The sequence below is a fragment of the Nyctibius grandis genome, chromosome 17, assembly GCF_013368605.1.
Source record: "Nyctibius grandis isolate bNycGra1 chromosome 17, bNycGra1.pri, whole genome shotgun sequence".
NCBI lineage: Eukaryota > Metazoa > Chordata > Aves > Nyctibiiformes > Nyctibiidae > Nyctibius > Nyctibius grandis.
The window spans coordinates 3,437,359-3,454,776 of NC_090674.1; the positions used below are offsets into that span (position 1 = coordinate 3,437,359).

At 37.3% G+C, this 17,418-nt stretch overlaps 1 protein-coding gene across 7 annotated transcripts in view; it reads right to left on the reverse strand.

The window, feature by feature from the left end:
- VPS13D (vacuolar protein sorting 13 homolog D) overlaps positions 1 to 17,418 on the reverse strand; it is a 94,447-nt gene that overhangs the window by 31,648 nt on the left and 45,381 nt on the right. For all 7 annotated transcript variants that reach the window (XM_068414978.1, XM_068414976.1, XM_068414977.1 and 4 more), the window contains 17 exons: positions 17,052 to 17,178; positions 16,228 to 16,370; positions 15,265 to 15,395; positions 14,841 to 15,016; positions 14,590 to 14,713; positions 13,519 to 13,754; positions 12,642 to 12,750; positions 11,840 to 12,000; positions 11,397 to 11,505; positions 10,909 to 11,088; positions 10,544 to 10,660; positions 10,066 to 10,215; positions 9,419 to 9,568; positions 8,538 to 8,634; positions 6,704 to 6,852; positions 4,155 to 4,289; positions 3,635 to 3,802 (listed from right to left, as the gene is read on the reverse strand). In XM_068414978.1, the coding sequence (XP_068271079.1) occupies positions 3,635 to 3,802; positions 4,155 to 4,289; positions 6,704 to 6,852; positions 8,538 to 8,634; positions 9,419 to 9,568; positions 10,066 to 10,215; positions 10,544 to 10,660; positions 10,909 to 11,088; positions 11,397 to 11,505; positions 11,840 to 12,000; positions 12,642 to 12,750; positions 13,519 to 13,754; positions 14,590 to 14,713; positions 14,841 to 15,016; positions 15,265 to 15,395; positions 16,228 to 16,370; positions 17,052 to 17,178 (2,462 nt within the window). The remainder of the gene's footprint in view (positions 1 to 3,634; positions 3,803 to 4,154; positions 4,290 to 6,703; positions 6,853 to 8,537; positions 8,635 to 9,418; positions 9,569 to 10,065; positions 10,216 to 10,543; positions 10,661 to 10,908; positions 11,089 to 11,396; positions 11,506 to 11,839; positions 12,001 to 12,641; positions 12,751 to 13,518; positions 13,755 to 14,589; positions 14,714 to 14,840; positions 15,017 to 15,264; positions 15,396 to 16,227; positions 16,371 to 17,051; positions 17,179 to 17,418) is intronic.

Sequence of the window (17,418 nt, forward strand, 5' to 3'; positions counted from 1 at the left end):
TATATGGGATGTATGTGCCTGTTTTCATGGCATGCTAACCATTCAAAAACTGTAGGTTAAGATCAAATTTAATTTCATCTCTATGATAAATGTTTATTTCTGATAAACAGTTTGTGCTTTTGGCAACATTTTGCATACCAGATTTTAAATTCTCTTTTTTTTTCACTTAATTTCCCAATGAGTGAGCAAAACCTGAACACTGTGTTTTATTTTGCAAGAAAATCAGCTGGTAAAACCCTTCAAAATAAAGCTCTAGAGCAGGTGTAAAACTTAAAGCTTTCTAATACCTCCTTTTTTTTTTTTTAATGGTCAAGATGGTCACTTGTAGATTTCAATATACAGCTCAGCATGTCAGTGTTTGCAGTTGCTGCACTGTTGCAGGAGTCTCATTGTCTACTGAATAATTTCTCCTGGAAAAGGCTCATTCAAAGCTACCACCACTGTGTCAGCTTCATTCTGAATATGCACATTTAAGACATCAAGTCCAGATCAAACCAGTTCTTCCCACAGAATACATCACGTGTTTGTGTGATCTCGCCCATGCCCATTTCTCCACATAAAAATACACTGCAGTCAAAGCAGGTTCACAAACACTTTGTATAAGAAGCTTTTGTAAAAGGAAGGCTGAATTTAGTGTTCAGTATTCATTTCTAACTGAACCACCTCTGAAATAGGAATAATTAAGGATTGAGTACTGTCAGGCCTGATGGAGGTAATAAAGTGTGGATGCCGAGAATGCAAGACATTTCTATGCATATGGCAACTATAGAAGTCTCCATTCAGAGGGAATGAAATTCCCTCAGGTGTCTATATTTAGGATCAAAGAACTTCTTAAAATGCAGAACTTGGGAGTCTCCAAGGAATAAAAACTACAAAACTGTCTGTAGTGAACTTTACTTAACCTAAGGTTTTGTGCCAACTTAAATACACTGCAGCTCTCCACTTGAAAGAAGGCATTACCCACTGCGTGTTCTGAAATGCATGGAAAAGCCATTACAGGGATAATCAACAGAACTATAAAATAGAAAAGCAATAAAATGACAAAACCAGATACAACTCAAAGAGTTTACTTTTTCAGTTCAGTCAAGCAGTGTTACTTTTAAAGTGATGATTATAGTATTAAAGTCTGTCTATCTATCTACTCACACCTTAAAAGCTAACTCATCTTAAAATCTAGGATGGATTTTTATTTAAGACACTTTGAAAGTCAGGTACTCAGAATAATCAAAACAGGTATTTTTCCCAGCCATCAGTTTCTGTGCAGAACACAGGCTCTCGTTTTGGCTGCCTTAGTTACCAGCTCCACAAGAATAAGCTGAAAGATGAGGGCCTCTGTGGCACAGCTGGATCAGGTGAAAATTTACACAGTGAAAATATACTTTAAAATACTTTCCCTACAGAGAGCACCAATAGCAAGATGAAAATGATCTATTGTTTCAGTCATGTTTTTCTTGAGTAACTGGAATTATTTTTTCCCCCACGTTTTTTTCTTTACCAAAACTTGACACATCCTCGACACGATCGTAATGCATGTACATGGTAGAGTGGAAAGGAGTAAAAGACAAAGTTCTAAGCCACATACATAACACGTCACAAATTGTACTTGAAATGTCAGATTTGTATCATTGGACATTCCTTGGCTTAGTCTTCTACTCAGTTTAGATGCCTAAAAGCAGTGCAACATATAGGGAAGAATTCATCCTGATTATTTGAGCCTTTTCTACCTTTATCTTCTATGTAGCAGGTTTAAGATCCATCCTTTGGAAGGAGGATTAATCAAGGAGTTCCATAATGTACTATTAAGCCCTCCTAAAGGATATAATTCTCTCCTTGTTCTGAAAGGACAAATACATAATCCATATAAAAAGTTTTAAAAAGAGAACTCTGTGAGACTTGCATCACAGACATTTCGGATATATTAAGAAGAAAGACAAAAACACCTGGGAAGACAGATAAATAGTACATGGGGTGATTTTCAAAGGTATAGATGGGAAGCAGGCACTCAGCTCCTGTGGAATTTTGAAAGGAGTTCAGCATCCAACTGCCCTTCTGCCTTTGAAAATCTTCCTTCACAAAACCCTTGGTTACAAATGACTCCACAGTTCAAAGAATGACCTTGCCCTTGTGGGAAACGGAGGAAGGCTCGTGCCTTTTAAAGAAAGATTTATGAGACTGTTGCGGCAGATGTGACTGCAGTGAGGAAACAACACTTTATAGAAAGGAAACTCTAAAGAAACATACTCTATTGGGTGGAGCGGATGGGTCACAAGAGACTAGACCACGAGTAGAAGGTATGGACAGAACTACTCCTCTGCACAGATGATGCTGCCTCACAGAAGCTCAGTAAGTCTTCTACCAGATTGCTCCCACAAACTTGCATTGACAGTGCTGATAATCACAGAATCACCTAGTATGGGATTAAGGCAGGAATATCAACAACGTGGTACTTTGTTGGAATTTCTTGAAATTGTCCCAAATGGGCTAATACTGGGAACAAGATAATTATGATAGAGAAGGCGTGTGTCCTCTTCCCTCATGGTTCAACTATCTGGGTTAGATACGGCCACAGCCATGCACTTGGCGATGGACTGGGGATCTCTATGGCTGCTTAAGTAGGTTTGATAACGTCAGTCTTGAGCTATCTGTAATTATGCAAACTCTACATTTCACCTTTCTCATCTTCTTAATTACCTTTTTGCACTGATGTGAAAGGACAAACCATGATAATATACATGTACAAACTTACCCGTTTGGAAAATGAAAATAATAGGAACAATTTTCACAAAAACAAATTTTAACAACGCATCCTAATGTGAAGAAAGCATTATCCCAGTTCTACCCATGATTACAAACTTCAGTTACATGCTGACACACCATGTATGTAATGAAAAATATTTCAAGAATATGTGTTTGTTCAGTATCAAGTACAGTATCAACCAGGATCAAAACCACGTCCTATTTTTGGCTGCTCTGTCAGATCATACCTCTCTTAGGCACTAAAGATAGTTATTTTCACTGATAACACCAATATAATTGAATTCTCTCAGTCGTTATCAGAAGAACAAAAGAATGTTCACCACGCAGAGACTCTGGAATTAAACTAAAGATAAATGTGTAGCAATCCAGGAATTCCTTAGTTTGTTGCTATGTGGCATAGAAAGAAAAATAACTCAAGCCTTAGCATAATAATTGATATTCACATAAGCTGAATCACTTTCCAAAATAAAAGTTAACAACTCCTGTTATACTAAATAGCCCCCTAAATACCCCACATTTCTATAATGTGCTCTCTCTCTCTATATATATATTATATACATAACTTTGTCCATTTGCACATAGGGGATGATGCCACACGAGCAACATTTCAGCTCTCACTCTGGTTAACTACTGCATTCAATCTGCAAAGTACGTGTACATCAATAATAAGGCCTTGAGTGGTTTCATTGACTCCTGCAGGGTTTCTGGCATCCCTGAAGTGTATATATAAAGCGTTTCAAAAAAAATCTACACTGCAAACACAATTTTTACACAACAAACAAGACATAAAGGAATTTAAAGACGGTCAATAATTCTGTTTGACTTGTTTCCTATTTTTTCTTATTGTTTTAGCAAACTTTAATATCAAAATTATTACCTTTGCAGCAGAGTTCGATACTCCATGTGTGACATTTCTTATGAGGCCACCAACATTGCCGTATTTTATAAGTCCAGTAACACCTTCTGAAACATCATTCAATAGACCCATAGGGTTGCCAAGGAAATCCACAGAACCTAGAATCCGTGCTGCCTGACTAAGCAGCTCCTGGAAAATCAACAGGAAGAATGAAATATCACTGATGGATCACGTTAACACCAGCAAGGTTGATTAAAAGAAAAAAAAAAGAGTCCCACCTGCAACAAAAGCATCGAGAAAACCAGTTTTACTGAAGAAATGAAGATTTTTACTGAAGAAATGAACACACCAATACCAGTAAGATCATCTTAAAATGCAGCGCACTCCCAGAGGCACGTGATACTATTTCTCCGTACACCAAAGCAGCAGATACAGCACAGTGAAGTAAACAGTCATGAAAGAGTTCCCGCACCCTCAGTAGAAAACTTGTCAATCAAGAGAAGTTCAGCCTTTGCCACAATAAAATCTATACGACACTTACCTCTTTAAAGTGTTTCAGAATGTCATTAATGATAAATTCCTGAGTTTCATATGGATGGACCCTAGTGAAAGGATCCAGATTAATCACAGCATCTTCAAATCGGATTAGAGGAAATCCCAGCGTGCTTTTCAATGCCTAATTAAATAAAAGATATTGCTACTTTAATTTTTCTCTCTACTTCTCATTCACAGCACCCAAATTAATCAATCTTTAAATGGGTAACAAATCAGCATTACCTGAAGCTGCTAGTTTACCACTGCCATGCAGACACTTTGATATAGAGGGCAATCACGCCATAAACCTTTTACTTGTAAGCAATAATCATTTACTAGAACTGCATTTCTTCAATAACTAGATCGCTATTAAACACTCTTCCTGATGCAGTCTATTTTCTATGCTTGATAGGAATATTTCAAAACAAAACGTGTTTAAGATTCCATGCTTGGCACTTTGCTGTAACTGCTCTCATGTTCAATTAAACTGAACCCTAAATGAATTTCCTTGATACGTAGTGAAAACTGGGTATTTTCCACCCTGCTGAAGTTCTATGAATGGATTAAGTGTCAGGATGAGCTGGAATAACATACATAATTTCCTGCAAGCCTAAGGCTCATTTCTTAACGTTATTTGGTGCACTGAAATTCTTTAAACCAGCTTTTTCAGTTATTTTCAAGGAAGAAAACTAAGACAGTAATTAGCCCACGGGCCATCTGTAACCTGTACAGTCTATATATAAAAAAAATATTTAAGGTGGACAAGCTTTACATCTCTATATATACATACATAAATAAAATATTTTTGGAAAAAATAACAAGAAAACTAAGCTTTTAAGAAAGAAAGAGATCCCTTCTATTTCAGGTCTTGATACGGGCACCTGCACAGTCACCAACATCAGAAAATCTGAAGAAGGCAAGAAGCCTGATACTCCTGTTGTATCTTTCTACATTAATCACTAAAGCATGCTTGGTAGTAATGTGAGTTTTTCTGCCATCTGCAGGCAATTAAGGTAAATTACATGTCTGATTTAAGCTTGCAAGTAAGAAAGGACCTATTTATTTTTTCAGTAAATGGATGACTAACTAGAGTAGTCCTCATTATTCACTTGGGTAGGAAGTAATTTCCTGTTTAACTATCAGATATTATTATATAAGGCAACTTAGTTAATACTGGTACCTAATAAAAATAATCTGTCTGCACCAAATTACCAGACAGCAATGCCCAGGCCAGAAACATTAGAGGTAGTTAGAAAAACTTCTACAAAGGCTCTACTGTGATTATTCTCTTCCTCCTACCCTTAACTCTCCAGCTACAAAACTGAATGGAACTCTTTCTGTGAAAGTTAATGGGGGTAGGGAGTTTTCTCTTGGGAACAATGCTGGTGGCTGCCAACACATATCCATATGCAGTCATCTACCAAAGGTGGTAGGAAATCCAAACAGAACAGTGCACGTTACTGGTTTCTTAAAGGCACTCACCACTAACACTGTTTTCTCTCTCTAAATTTGAGATAATCGGATGATAAGCATTTTCATGCTGAAGCTAAAGTGCAAACACATTCAAGACACTGCTGATGTTGAATGGTAAGGAATATTACAGCCAGCTATGGAACCGTCCTCCTTTGCACAAGGGTTTGGTAAAAGCAATACAAGAATGCGGGACTGATGATATGCTGGGTCATCTTGGTAGGACTCCATGATATACACTCATTCCACAAAACGAAACTTCTTTAATATGCATAATATCAAGGGCACAAAAAAGTCAGGTCAGTGTCTCAATTTTGTTTTTTTGAACACGCAAGTTGAACAGGCAGCAGCTCAGTTCCTCCACAGTGGGGAGGGTTTTTTATAGTTTGGTTGGTTGGTTTCGTTTAAACTCCCCCACCTTGGAGGAAATTCATTGTATTAGCTGAGAGGGAACTGAAATACTGGTGACTTGCCACCTTGTTATGTCCAGGAAGGTCCCAACACACAGGTTGGGAACACTGGATGAGATTATCTTCTTGCTGTAATTTGGAATCCCTGGTTCACTTGAGTGACTGTGCCACATGAAAAGGACCAGATTTTCTACCTAAGTCAATATTCAATCTGAATTCACTTTAATATTGAACCAAATCGCACAGTGCTCATGCAAACCTTCCAACTCCAATGAGACAACATTTTTTGGATGAAAACACTCAGAGTTGTTCTGCATTTTGGCTCCCTAAGTTGAGTAACTTCCTGGTTTTCTTCAGCCCTCCCATATGCCAGTCATTCCCTTTAAGCCTCTTTACACTACCATCAATGTACCTAGGATCCTTTGTAAAATAGTGAGTTATTAGGTGAAGCTGGCTGTACTTCAGCTGAAATAACAAAAATGAAATAATATTACAGGAGAGACTGGAAATTATGCAAATTAAATAATAGAAGTTATTGGAACTTCTATTATTTGTAACTTAAATAATGGAAGAGTAAATGGAAATTAATAGTAGTAAGTTAAAGCTGCTGTTCCCTTTTCCTCCTACAACAGAACCTCTTGACTTGGAAGCACACTCTGTGAATGCTCTGGCGTACCTTGAGATCCAAAGGGAGCTTGTTGGAAGTGAAGACACTCAACTTTATTTGAGGCACACTAATTTTCAGATTTTCAAAGTAGTATCGCTTTTGTCCTCCACCTTGTTCAACAACCTTTTCATGGAGGTTTTCATCATACTTTTCAACCTCTGCATCCAGACAAAACACAGGAATCGGAATAGATTATATATAAATAAATGTGGGGTTATGAATGCATACTCTGGAAAGAGTTAATAGTTTCTCTGTACAAATAAAAAGTATGTGCGACTGCTAGTGTAGCCAGCAGAATTACTCATGCCTTGTGACATGAAGTTGACCTCTGAGGCTCAAGAATATTTTTTCAGATCTGCCTGCATCTCTAAAACCTGAATGTGTGTAGCTAGATAAAAAAAAAAGTTATCCAAGATTAAATTATTTGAGGTTATCGTCTTGCTTCTAATTTATCTTTGTCAGCATACAGAAGCAAGGTGGTGCAAATGTAACTACACAATGTTTCCTACTGTGCAGTCATGGTCTTACAATGTGTTTTCCTCTCTCTACTTCTCTATACTTCCTTACACACTCAACTACCAATACAATGTACAAAGCAAGCAAAGTTTGCTTTGCTTCCACAATCTTTTCAATTATCGCTACAGAAGGACAAAATGCCTACATGGAAGACACTCAATAAATCAATTTATGTACAGAGTGAGCCAAATCTGGTTGACACTAACAGGTTCATGTGTTATTTCTAAGAGCGTCTTGGTGGTGTGAGAAGGCAGGGGGAAAACAAAAGATGACAAAGTCTTATAACGCAGGTTGAACAATTAAACATGTTGAATGTAAATGACATCATCAGCATCAGCGGATAAACTACAAAGACTATACAGTAAGGAAACAAAAAACCAGCAAAAGCGTCAGGGTAAACCACAGCAACTGACAGATTAGTAAACAGCATAAGAGCAAAACTCAAAATCGTTATTTCTTCTTCATCACTACAAATCTAAGTCTTTAAGTCCTCTGTGACACTGGGAAATGTAATACTCGTATTTTTTCAGAGACAATTCAGAAGATACTGTGGATTAGCAAGACACAGCACTCCCCAGCTTCATTTGTAGGCTTGTCCACATTTTGAATCATGCCCAAAATAGTTTTTTCCTGCAACAGTTATTATATAACCCTACACACCCTACTGCATAATAAAAGTGACTTTTTCAATTGCCACTCCAAAACAGACGTTCCAGAAAGTTTCCAAAGTACAGATAAACCCTACAATAGAGGGATTAGAACAACATCTATGAGGTTAGAAGATTCAAGAGCTCTGCCTTGCCTCACTGAATGGAAGAAAACTTGTATTACAATTAAAGCCAGGGGTATGGATGCCACAACTAAAAGGTCAGACAGCCAAAATTTTCCTTCAAGTTAAGCAAGAGGAACTGCCCAAGGAACAAATGAACAGAGATCCCATTTCTAGCCTTGGGTTTAAATAAACAAACATTACTAAACAAAGTGGTTTGCTAAATTAATAACACAATTTCTTTTATCCCAATTTACATGAATCCAGATACAGAAACTCAAGATGGATACTAAACTCCTTCCCACAGAGGCTCAGCTCAGCCACCGTGTGCTGGACAACAGCGTGTTACACGGGTCATTACCTGAATCCTGTAACAAGCACGATATACGTGAACAGCTCTTACAGGGGCCACTGAGACATTCGCTTTCCTGCTTTCTGTTCAACAGTGGAAGTTTCCAAGCAGCTAAGAGTTGCTAAGTGTTTTGAACTTATTTTATATGCAAAGATCATAATATTTCTGTATACTGTACAACTGGTCTTTTTTATTTTATACTATACCTGATTCAGACTGATCATAGCCAAAGAAACTCAACAGCTTCAGAAGTAGTTTCTCCTCAATTTGAACTGTGAACTTTCGAGCAGTGATCATCAGATGCTACGAAGATAAACAAGTCTCAGTTTACAGCATTAACACTAGAAATATGATCCATGTAAGCTATTAAATAGGACAATGTGTTCTACTTCAACAGAATATTTTCACTGGAATGGATTCGTAATAAGATTCCCACCTTCAAAATGTTGTTTGTAGTTTTCTTTACTTAAAGTTACCTACAACTAGTGATGATTGTTTCAATTTTTTGGAAGGTATTGTGCTTCATTACCTAATACTAACACTTCAGAATCTGATGTTTAGCTGCTTTCCAACATCAAAATCGGCTGTTTTTCAAAATAGCATCAAAATACAAGGGTGAAGATTCCAAGTGAGAAAACAGGCCTTGATAACCAACTCAGTATTGCCCTCACAGTGCAAATTTCCAAACAACATCAATAGCTGCAGTACATGGAGCAGGTTTTATGCTGCAAGATAACAGCTTATCAGAGAGAAATAATAACCTTGTACACAACTCATGAAAAGTGTAGCCAGATATTCTGGTTCACTGTGCTACAATGGCACCTATGAGTTCTGAGGTGAGAATGAAGTAAGGTCACAGACATGGACAAACAGGAGCCTGGCCTAATCTGTTATATTTTTTAACATATTATTCTGTTCATCACTGTACTGTAGGTGTATATAGCATCCTTTAAGCCTCAGTATTAATTCAACAATGTGTACTTCACAAATTATTTAATTCAGATTCTAGTAAAAATTAGGAACAGGAAAGGTCATTTAAATAGAGTAATTAATACCCACGTGGCACAATCAAAAGATTGTGGTTTACCTTGTATATATCAGTCAGTGCATTTTTACTGGGAAATTTCATTGCATTTACTTGCACCGCAGGACCAGTCTCCATGGGTTCATTTTCACTCATCTTAGGTGTCAGAAAGAGCATAAAAGGCTGCGTGGTGCCAATAAGCTGGTTGTCCACCTACAGAGTGGACAAGACAGACAACAAAATCTGAATAGGTGACAATAAACAGCAAAATTGATCCTCTTTAACTGAGGACTTAGAAGCTTTCAGAAATATGTAGTCCCTGGGCCAGGGAGATACTGAATATACTTGGTTATTGATGGCCACTGAGACCATGCTAAAATATACACAGAAATGTCCTCCTTTTAAAAACATGGTTATAGCTACCAACAAACAAAACCTGTAACAAAGAACCAAGAAACAGGAAGGGAGAAACAAAAAAAAAAAAGATTCTAACTTGCCTAAAAGAAATCAATGCCATGAAATACAGTGTATCATTGTCTTAACTAAGTAGGGAACAATGAAAAAAGGAAACATTGATGCTAATAGAAACTTCTATGATATTTAGGAACTGAAATCTCAGTAACAGCTCTGCATGTTTTTCAAACCTATTACGACAACAAAAATTGCAGAAGACCTGTGAACAAATAAATTTGTTTCAAATTGGCAAATACCTGTATGTCTTGCACACTGAGCTCCAGCACCTGACTTGTTGGCAGGTGTGTGTAGTGGACATGAATTCTTGTGAGGCTTGCAAATACTAGCTCTTCAGGAACTTTGTTGACCAAAGACAATCCTATTCCACCTTCCAGTTTCACAAGCACCTGAGAAAAGAATATTTGGAGATAGGAAAAAAAAACACATTAACAAACTAACACTGAAAAAAACCTGTGATGCTGAATACATACTTCTGCAAAGCAGTTACTTTTTTAGACTCTCCTCTAGAGAGGCTGAACAGCTCATTGTCGTTTAGTCTTTGAATAAAGTGTTAAGACATATAAACCCAACTTCTAAGAATGAGGAGTTTTAGCAGGAAAATCTACAAGTTCATAACAAGGGGTCATCACGGGGAAAAGCTAACGAACAACCCCTCTGACCTCCCTCTAGAACCTAGAAATGAAAATGACAAATAAAGGAGTTGTAATATCTTACTTCTAATTCCTGCTCCGCATCTGGATTTTTTAACTTGCGTAGATCTTGTTCCGTAACGGGAAGTTCATCTCCTTCACTGGATAAACGATCATTTCGACGTTGGTTAAAATCCGTTACCTGATAAACAAATAAATTACTACAATGATCACTTTCCTACTTATAAGTAACAGCTATTTTGTCCCACCTTATAAAATTGAAAAACGAAAACTTCTGTGGTAATTATTTCTGGTTTATGATATACCCCTCCCCCTTCACGTCATTATAAAGTTAACTTTTTGTAAGAATTTAGAGATGCAATACAGAAAAAGGGATTTCAAGTACAAGCAAATAATGAAACTAGATTCTAGTTAATGAAGGACCTTCACCTGTAGAACTCTAGTTGGCCCATCCGGGATGACTCTAACAGCTAGTACTCCTGACCCAGGCCTCATCTTCTGGTTTATGAACTGCTGTTCAGGTGGAACTGGCCCCAAAAGTTCAAGTGAAGTATCAGGACCAAGAACAACTTCTGCTCCATCGTGAAGACCTACTATTCCTCCCTTTGCCTGGAGGAAAAGTAAGAGTATGGAAAAAAAAACCACTTAAGTGATAGGTAACGCTTCAGATAACTATATACATACATGAATTTAAAAGTGGATTTTACTTTCCTCTCCTTACACAGCTGGAGAAGAAAGTTGTCTGAGACTCCATCCCAAACTGGGTAGTCTGGGTGTGAGGGAAATGAACACATTTCTTACTCTTCAAAACTAAAAGAAAAGCACTCCAGCAGCATTTTACTTGATATTACTAAAGCTTTTGGTAACTCATGTTTAATCGACAGTCAAAACAAGTTCAACATATAATCAGTGCTGACCTGGACAACAAGTCCATGAATACCACAGGTCAACTTTCCATCACGAAAACTCCATGTCTGGGTAGTGCTGCGCCGTCGATCAGGCTTTCTCAACATCAGAGGCTCGTACCTGCAACAAACACATGCCACCCAGTACTTAGAGGATTACAACTTGTCAGTTTTTCTCTTGAGATGTGTCAATGGCGAACACTTACTCTAATTTTGTTCAACCTCATTTTCCTAATCTCACTTCCGAAGTGCTCTTTTAACAATCTGCTGCTGAAAATACATTAGTCAAGTCACAAAAGTGATCATGACGTCCGTTAACAAAGACGGATAAAATCCAGCTCTTCCACAAGCCTTCAGAATAACTTGTTTGTTTATTCAGAGAATCTCATGTTAAGGATGCTTTCAAAGACACAGTTAGAATCTACATCAGTTTCCTGAGAAACTATTTGCAATACCTGTTATCTGTGACAGCTGCCAGACCTGCAATATCTAAAATCATGCAAGAGTCCACAGACCGAGGAGAAGATTTCTGGGGGTTATGAGGAACTGAAGAACCTTCATGGCAAAGCATTCCTGTGCCCGTCATTCTCCAAAGCTGGGATCGTTTTCCTGGCTCCTATTGCATAAAAATTCAACATTTAAATGAACACAGCAGTACAGAGCAAACTTCTCTCTTCTGTTTTGCTACCAGATGCTTTGAATTATAATTCTTGGAATGACTTGTGTAACTTCAGAGCCCTGAATTAGAAACTAATTTGTATAAAAACTTCCAATTAAACTCTGATATTCAATGAATATGCATCCTACGTTAGCACTGTTAGATACAGAGCTGTATTTACAAGCTATTTTTAATCTCAGCAATATTTCAATACAGTTTCTGTTTCTTAAGAGCTCCAGAAATAGAAGACTTAGCTTACAATGCAACCAAAAAGGAAGCATACCCTTCCTTGTAACTTCATTAGAACCTCCAACATACAATTACCACACTTGGTTGTCTCAGAGGCATTTACAACGTTCCTTACTACTTTTATTCCAGTTCCCTTTTCTGTCTCCCTTACTCCCATAAAAGTCTTATACGGAAGCACCACCATAATTCAGGCAACCTGAACTGCAATAACCTGTCACTTTCAGTGGAGTCTGTCTCCATCTTTTAAAAGTCGTCATGAAAATGTTTTTATTTTTTTCCTTCTCCCACCACATGATTTTACTTCAGCACATAGCAACAATATTTTAATAAAATCAAATGTTTCTTGGTACCTTCTTTTTCAGTACAACTCGTTGAGTCTTTGGAGAAACATCAAGGACAAGCTCTGCATATGCAGCATCCTTATTCGAAGCAACTGGTCTTACACCTGGCTCCTGTAAACTAGAATACCAAGAAGACATCATCATGTTTATTCAGAGTAGCTGCTTCCTCTGTAGATTGAATTAGATCTATACCAAAATCCAGTTGAGGAAGGTTACGCTTTCAATATAGCCAATCAGACAAAAATTTATATTGGGTTTATTTCCTCTTGTTGTTTGTGGAATTACCAGTGTAATTTGTCAATTTGAGTACATTCTTAAAAGGGGTTTTAATTTCACACTGCGACTAGGAACTTCACGGGCAAGTAAGACGAATTCCAAAGAAAATATTCTACCTTATATTAAGGAAAGCAACAAAGCATGTATCAAGCTCCCGTAGCTGTCTTTAATAGCATATAAACTACTGCAAGTTTAAAATTCACAGGCATGTCATAAATAGGTTATGTCCTGTAGTCAAGTGTTCTTATTCCACCAAATTAAATTAAGCCCCCAGACATGACCCTGAACATCCCCGGTCTTCTAAGACCAGACAGTGGGGTCACAGAACATGCCATATGCTCAATCTTTCTCACTGTGTGACAAAATAAACCATGGCAAGCTGCACCTATAAAGCTAAGTTACCACAACCAAACAAGGTAAGATACACAGCTTACCAACTGCCAAACTCAGCCTCTGCATTTTGGCATTTCTTCTGCTAGCTACAAGGTTGGCAAAAGTTTAGCTGCATTTGAAAAACTTCCAAACGGCAACCATGAAGAGAATATTCACATAAAGCCTAAAGAACACCAGCAATATTCAACATATTTTCATCTAATATATAAATAATTACCCTGAGAAAGTATATCTAGCAGCAATATAAATGAAGTTCTCATAGTAAAGCTGCTTGCTGTCTTGGAAGTCATTCATGCTACAGACGATTTCTGAGGAGCCGGCCCCTTTCACTGTCAGCATTATAAAAGGTGGCAGAACAGGTTCATCCCATGCATAATCCAGAGAGGTCATGGGCTTCACTTCAGTGTATAGCCTTGGCTCGACAACACCGTGCTGATTAAAAACAACTGGGACCTGCAACAGTTATGAAAGAAGATTTAGTTTCACACAGAAATCGTTAATCGGACAGATTTTTTGCTATCATTTGTTCATTTTTCAGGAGTTGATCACTGAGACATGTTCAGCTCACTTCTTCCCCCCTCCCCAATGGTTTCATATGCATTTTCTTCCATTTGAGTCTCAATTAAAGATAGTCTCAAAGGGATGAGAAATGTCATCTTTGCTTTTATGTGTCATCCATGGTTCAAAATGTCTCTAGTCCCATGGTAGCATCTCAAACCCTCCTAATCAAAATTAGGAGACTTGCCCAGTTCTATGTAACACTTCAGTACCAAAATCCAGAATGAGAACCAAGAGCTATTAAGAGCTCTGTCTCCTGCTCTGATCACAAGGCAGTCGGCAAGTTACTGTAAAATATGCAAAGTAAATTCTCTGATTTTTATAATCACTGACATGGAAGCCTAAAGACAGAGAGAAAGAAAGTGGCAGCAGTAGCCCAGTTTCTTTTTACAGGTTATTCAAGTGCTGAAAATAACAGAACAGATTACCAGCTATCACCCCAGCATCATTTTCTCATTAGTAATAATGCTCTTCCTTGTATTGTAAGACTTTTAATGCACTTATGAAAGCCACAATGTTAGCACTATTATTTAACAAGATGAAGTAGCTGAGTACTACCAATTTTTACTAAAACTTCAAAAAATCACAACTATTATATACAAGTACTTCTTGCTATAGACATGTTATTTCATTACACAAGCTAGTCAGCTCCTTTGTCTAACAAATATAAAATAACTACTTTATTTACTAAAAAATAAAACAAAAAAAATGTGATTTTTTACTCTCTTACCTTGGAAAAATTGTCTATGCGGAAAGGTGGCGGTAACTGATCTGTGTCACTGAACGCAATGTGGTATGTGGCTCCTTGAAGAGTAATTTCTACTCTTAAGAAGTAACATTTTCCCAGGGTGTCCCTGAACAGGAACAAACAAGTGCAAGAGAAGTGGGTTCCTGATCTGTTACCCACAGTCTTAAGTGTTAAACAGCTGCTTCTACCAAAAAATAGAAGTATGCTACAGAAGATTTATATATAATAACTACCTCATATTAATATGGAACGAGTTATTTTTGTTGACCTCAAAGCCCCCAGACCAAATGCAGTTTGGGACATCCATTAGTCTCACGCATAATAGTTGATCATAATCGTTACGTGGCCAGTGGAACACGACGCTGGAACCAGGCAGTGTGGAGATATAGCCATCAGGATTGGATGTTCCCTAGTAACAGAAATTGGTAAATACATATCCTGTAGGTATTAAAAAATACAGTATTAATCTATGTACCTCTCAAATATAAAAACAGCAATTATTCTGTTAGGTTGATGCTGGTATTAGAATAATGAGAAAGATCCTCGTAACCAGCCAAGAACACTTTCAGGTAAAATGTCTGTGTTCTTTTTGGTGAGAAGACGCTGTGACTAACTCCAGGTATTGCAATAACAGGTAACAAAAAGGAAGCCTCTTACCCGACCTCTGGCAAACTCCCGCTGAACAAAGGCAAGCTTGTAGGTTGATTTATTATCTAACAGGTAACGGGGCGCAAATGTTACCATGCATGTATCAATATAACGGCCTCTGCCTTTTTTAATGTCAATACCTAGTAATAAAAACAAGTTAAAAATAAAGCTGTTGTTTACAAGAGCAAACAAAAGACATCTGCCACAATATATTTCACGTAACAAAAGTTCTTTTTCTTGGGCTCCTGAGATGCGCTGTTTCTGCCATACCACTGCCATATTGAAACATTATTTTAAACAGTAAACATAATTTTATGCCATCTGTAACCCTCTGTTTCTCAAGTACAACTTGAGAATCATAAGCACCGAAGATAAAAAAAAAATATTTCCAATCACAAGTAAATTTTCACTTCTAAACATATGAAAAATTCCTCAAAAATCACTGGGGCGTAACTTCCAAACTGTCATTTAATTAAAAACTAAAAGCTTCCAAGGTAATTGTACTTTATGTATACTAGGAGCACAAGGAAGACAGAAGTTGCACTCCTCCACATCAGCCTACAGAGGCACCACAAAGCAAAAACCACAGACGTAGCACATGGCTGAATGGTTACAGTATATAGACACTCAGAATCATCAAAGACAGTAATGTGGTGGGATTTCAAATGTACTTAGAAATAAGTTACAGAGGGAATAAAGACACAGAAATAACAGTTTGTATATGCAATTATTAACACTCGATGAAATGTAAAAATAAAAATAACTGAAAACTGATTTTTAAGCTAATGAAATTCAAAATGAAGATGTAAAGATACTCAGAATAGTTTCTTTTCGTTTAATAATTTTCTCTGGACCCTCAAAAACCTTTAACAACTTATGTTTCCCTGCTGTAATTGTTCTGTTTCTGGTGTCACTGACTTCATGTCCTACCAAGTTGTACAGTATTTCTCCAATGTTCCTACCAACACATACCAATGTTATAAATGAGGCCTGGCCGGTTTCCATGTTGGATCACTTTCAGGGCTCTGACACCACTACCACCATCCAGGGAGAAACCCTGGCACCAGCCAGGCATACCTTCAGGATGGATTCCTTTTCCAACCCGCATTGTGCAACTAAGGGTAAGAAGAAAACACAAAGATTTACTCATTTAAGTGAAGGATCAGATATCAACACGACGCTGATGATCAGACACATACCCAGATACAAAAAGGAACACCTGTGTTTTAATATAAAAGCATCAGAAGCCACGATAAATCTCTTCTTGAGTAATTAATTCTGCGTTTCTGCCATAAGCTCTTTTAACATATTGGTCAAGACTCAGTGACCATGTCATGTAAAAGGCTTGGTAATGTTCAGACTGATTAACCACAACATCTGTGTGTCTTTTTTATTTGAAAGAAAAAAAAAAAAATTTCAAATAAATTTTTGTGATAAATTTAACTGTTGTTCATGTGAACAAAAATCCCACATTTCAGATAAATTTACTTGAAATCATGTTCTTTCTTATTTTCATGGAAAAAGCGAGTTCTCTCCTTGATGCCAGTTAAGTAGCTGAAAAGTCTCCTTTCCAAAATGCTGCCATTTCCTTTTATATCAGAATCACAGTAGCTCTGCTGCACGTGGACTTGCTTATTTTAGTATTTAGAAACTTAATAACTTAACAGGTCATCTTAAGAGGGAAAGACTTTTCCTGCATTATATTCTTACTAATATACCAGCACCTAATCCTCTGTGAATTACTTTCATACTTTGTAAAGTTCCTCCTTGTCTGCCCTTCTTGTGGTATTACTTACAAGTTTGGCTGTTCTTTATCAGCATAACAGAAGAGAAGTGGGCTGAGGCTTCTAGCAAGCTCGTGCTCTTCAAACTGACCTGCAGCATCTGTTTTTGCATTATCTTGTCTGAAGATAAGTGGTAATCCTTTATGTAAACACAAAAAATAGAGTGTCAAACTACACTTCACTTTTGCACAAATTAAAACGAGAAAGTGTCAATGGATCTTAACATAGAACAACTGTAATTTAGAGCTGCTGCTTTCTCAAGGCATTTCAGTCTTTGAAAATGACAGTTTTAACAGTGGTCTAAATCTGTGTTGATTTATTTAGAGGTATAATAGCTCATGTTTGAAAATCTGCAATAGAGCAACTAAAATGTCTACGT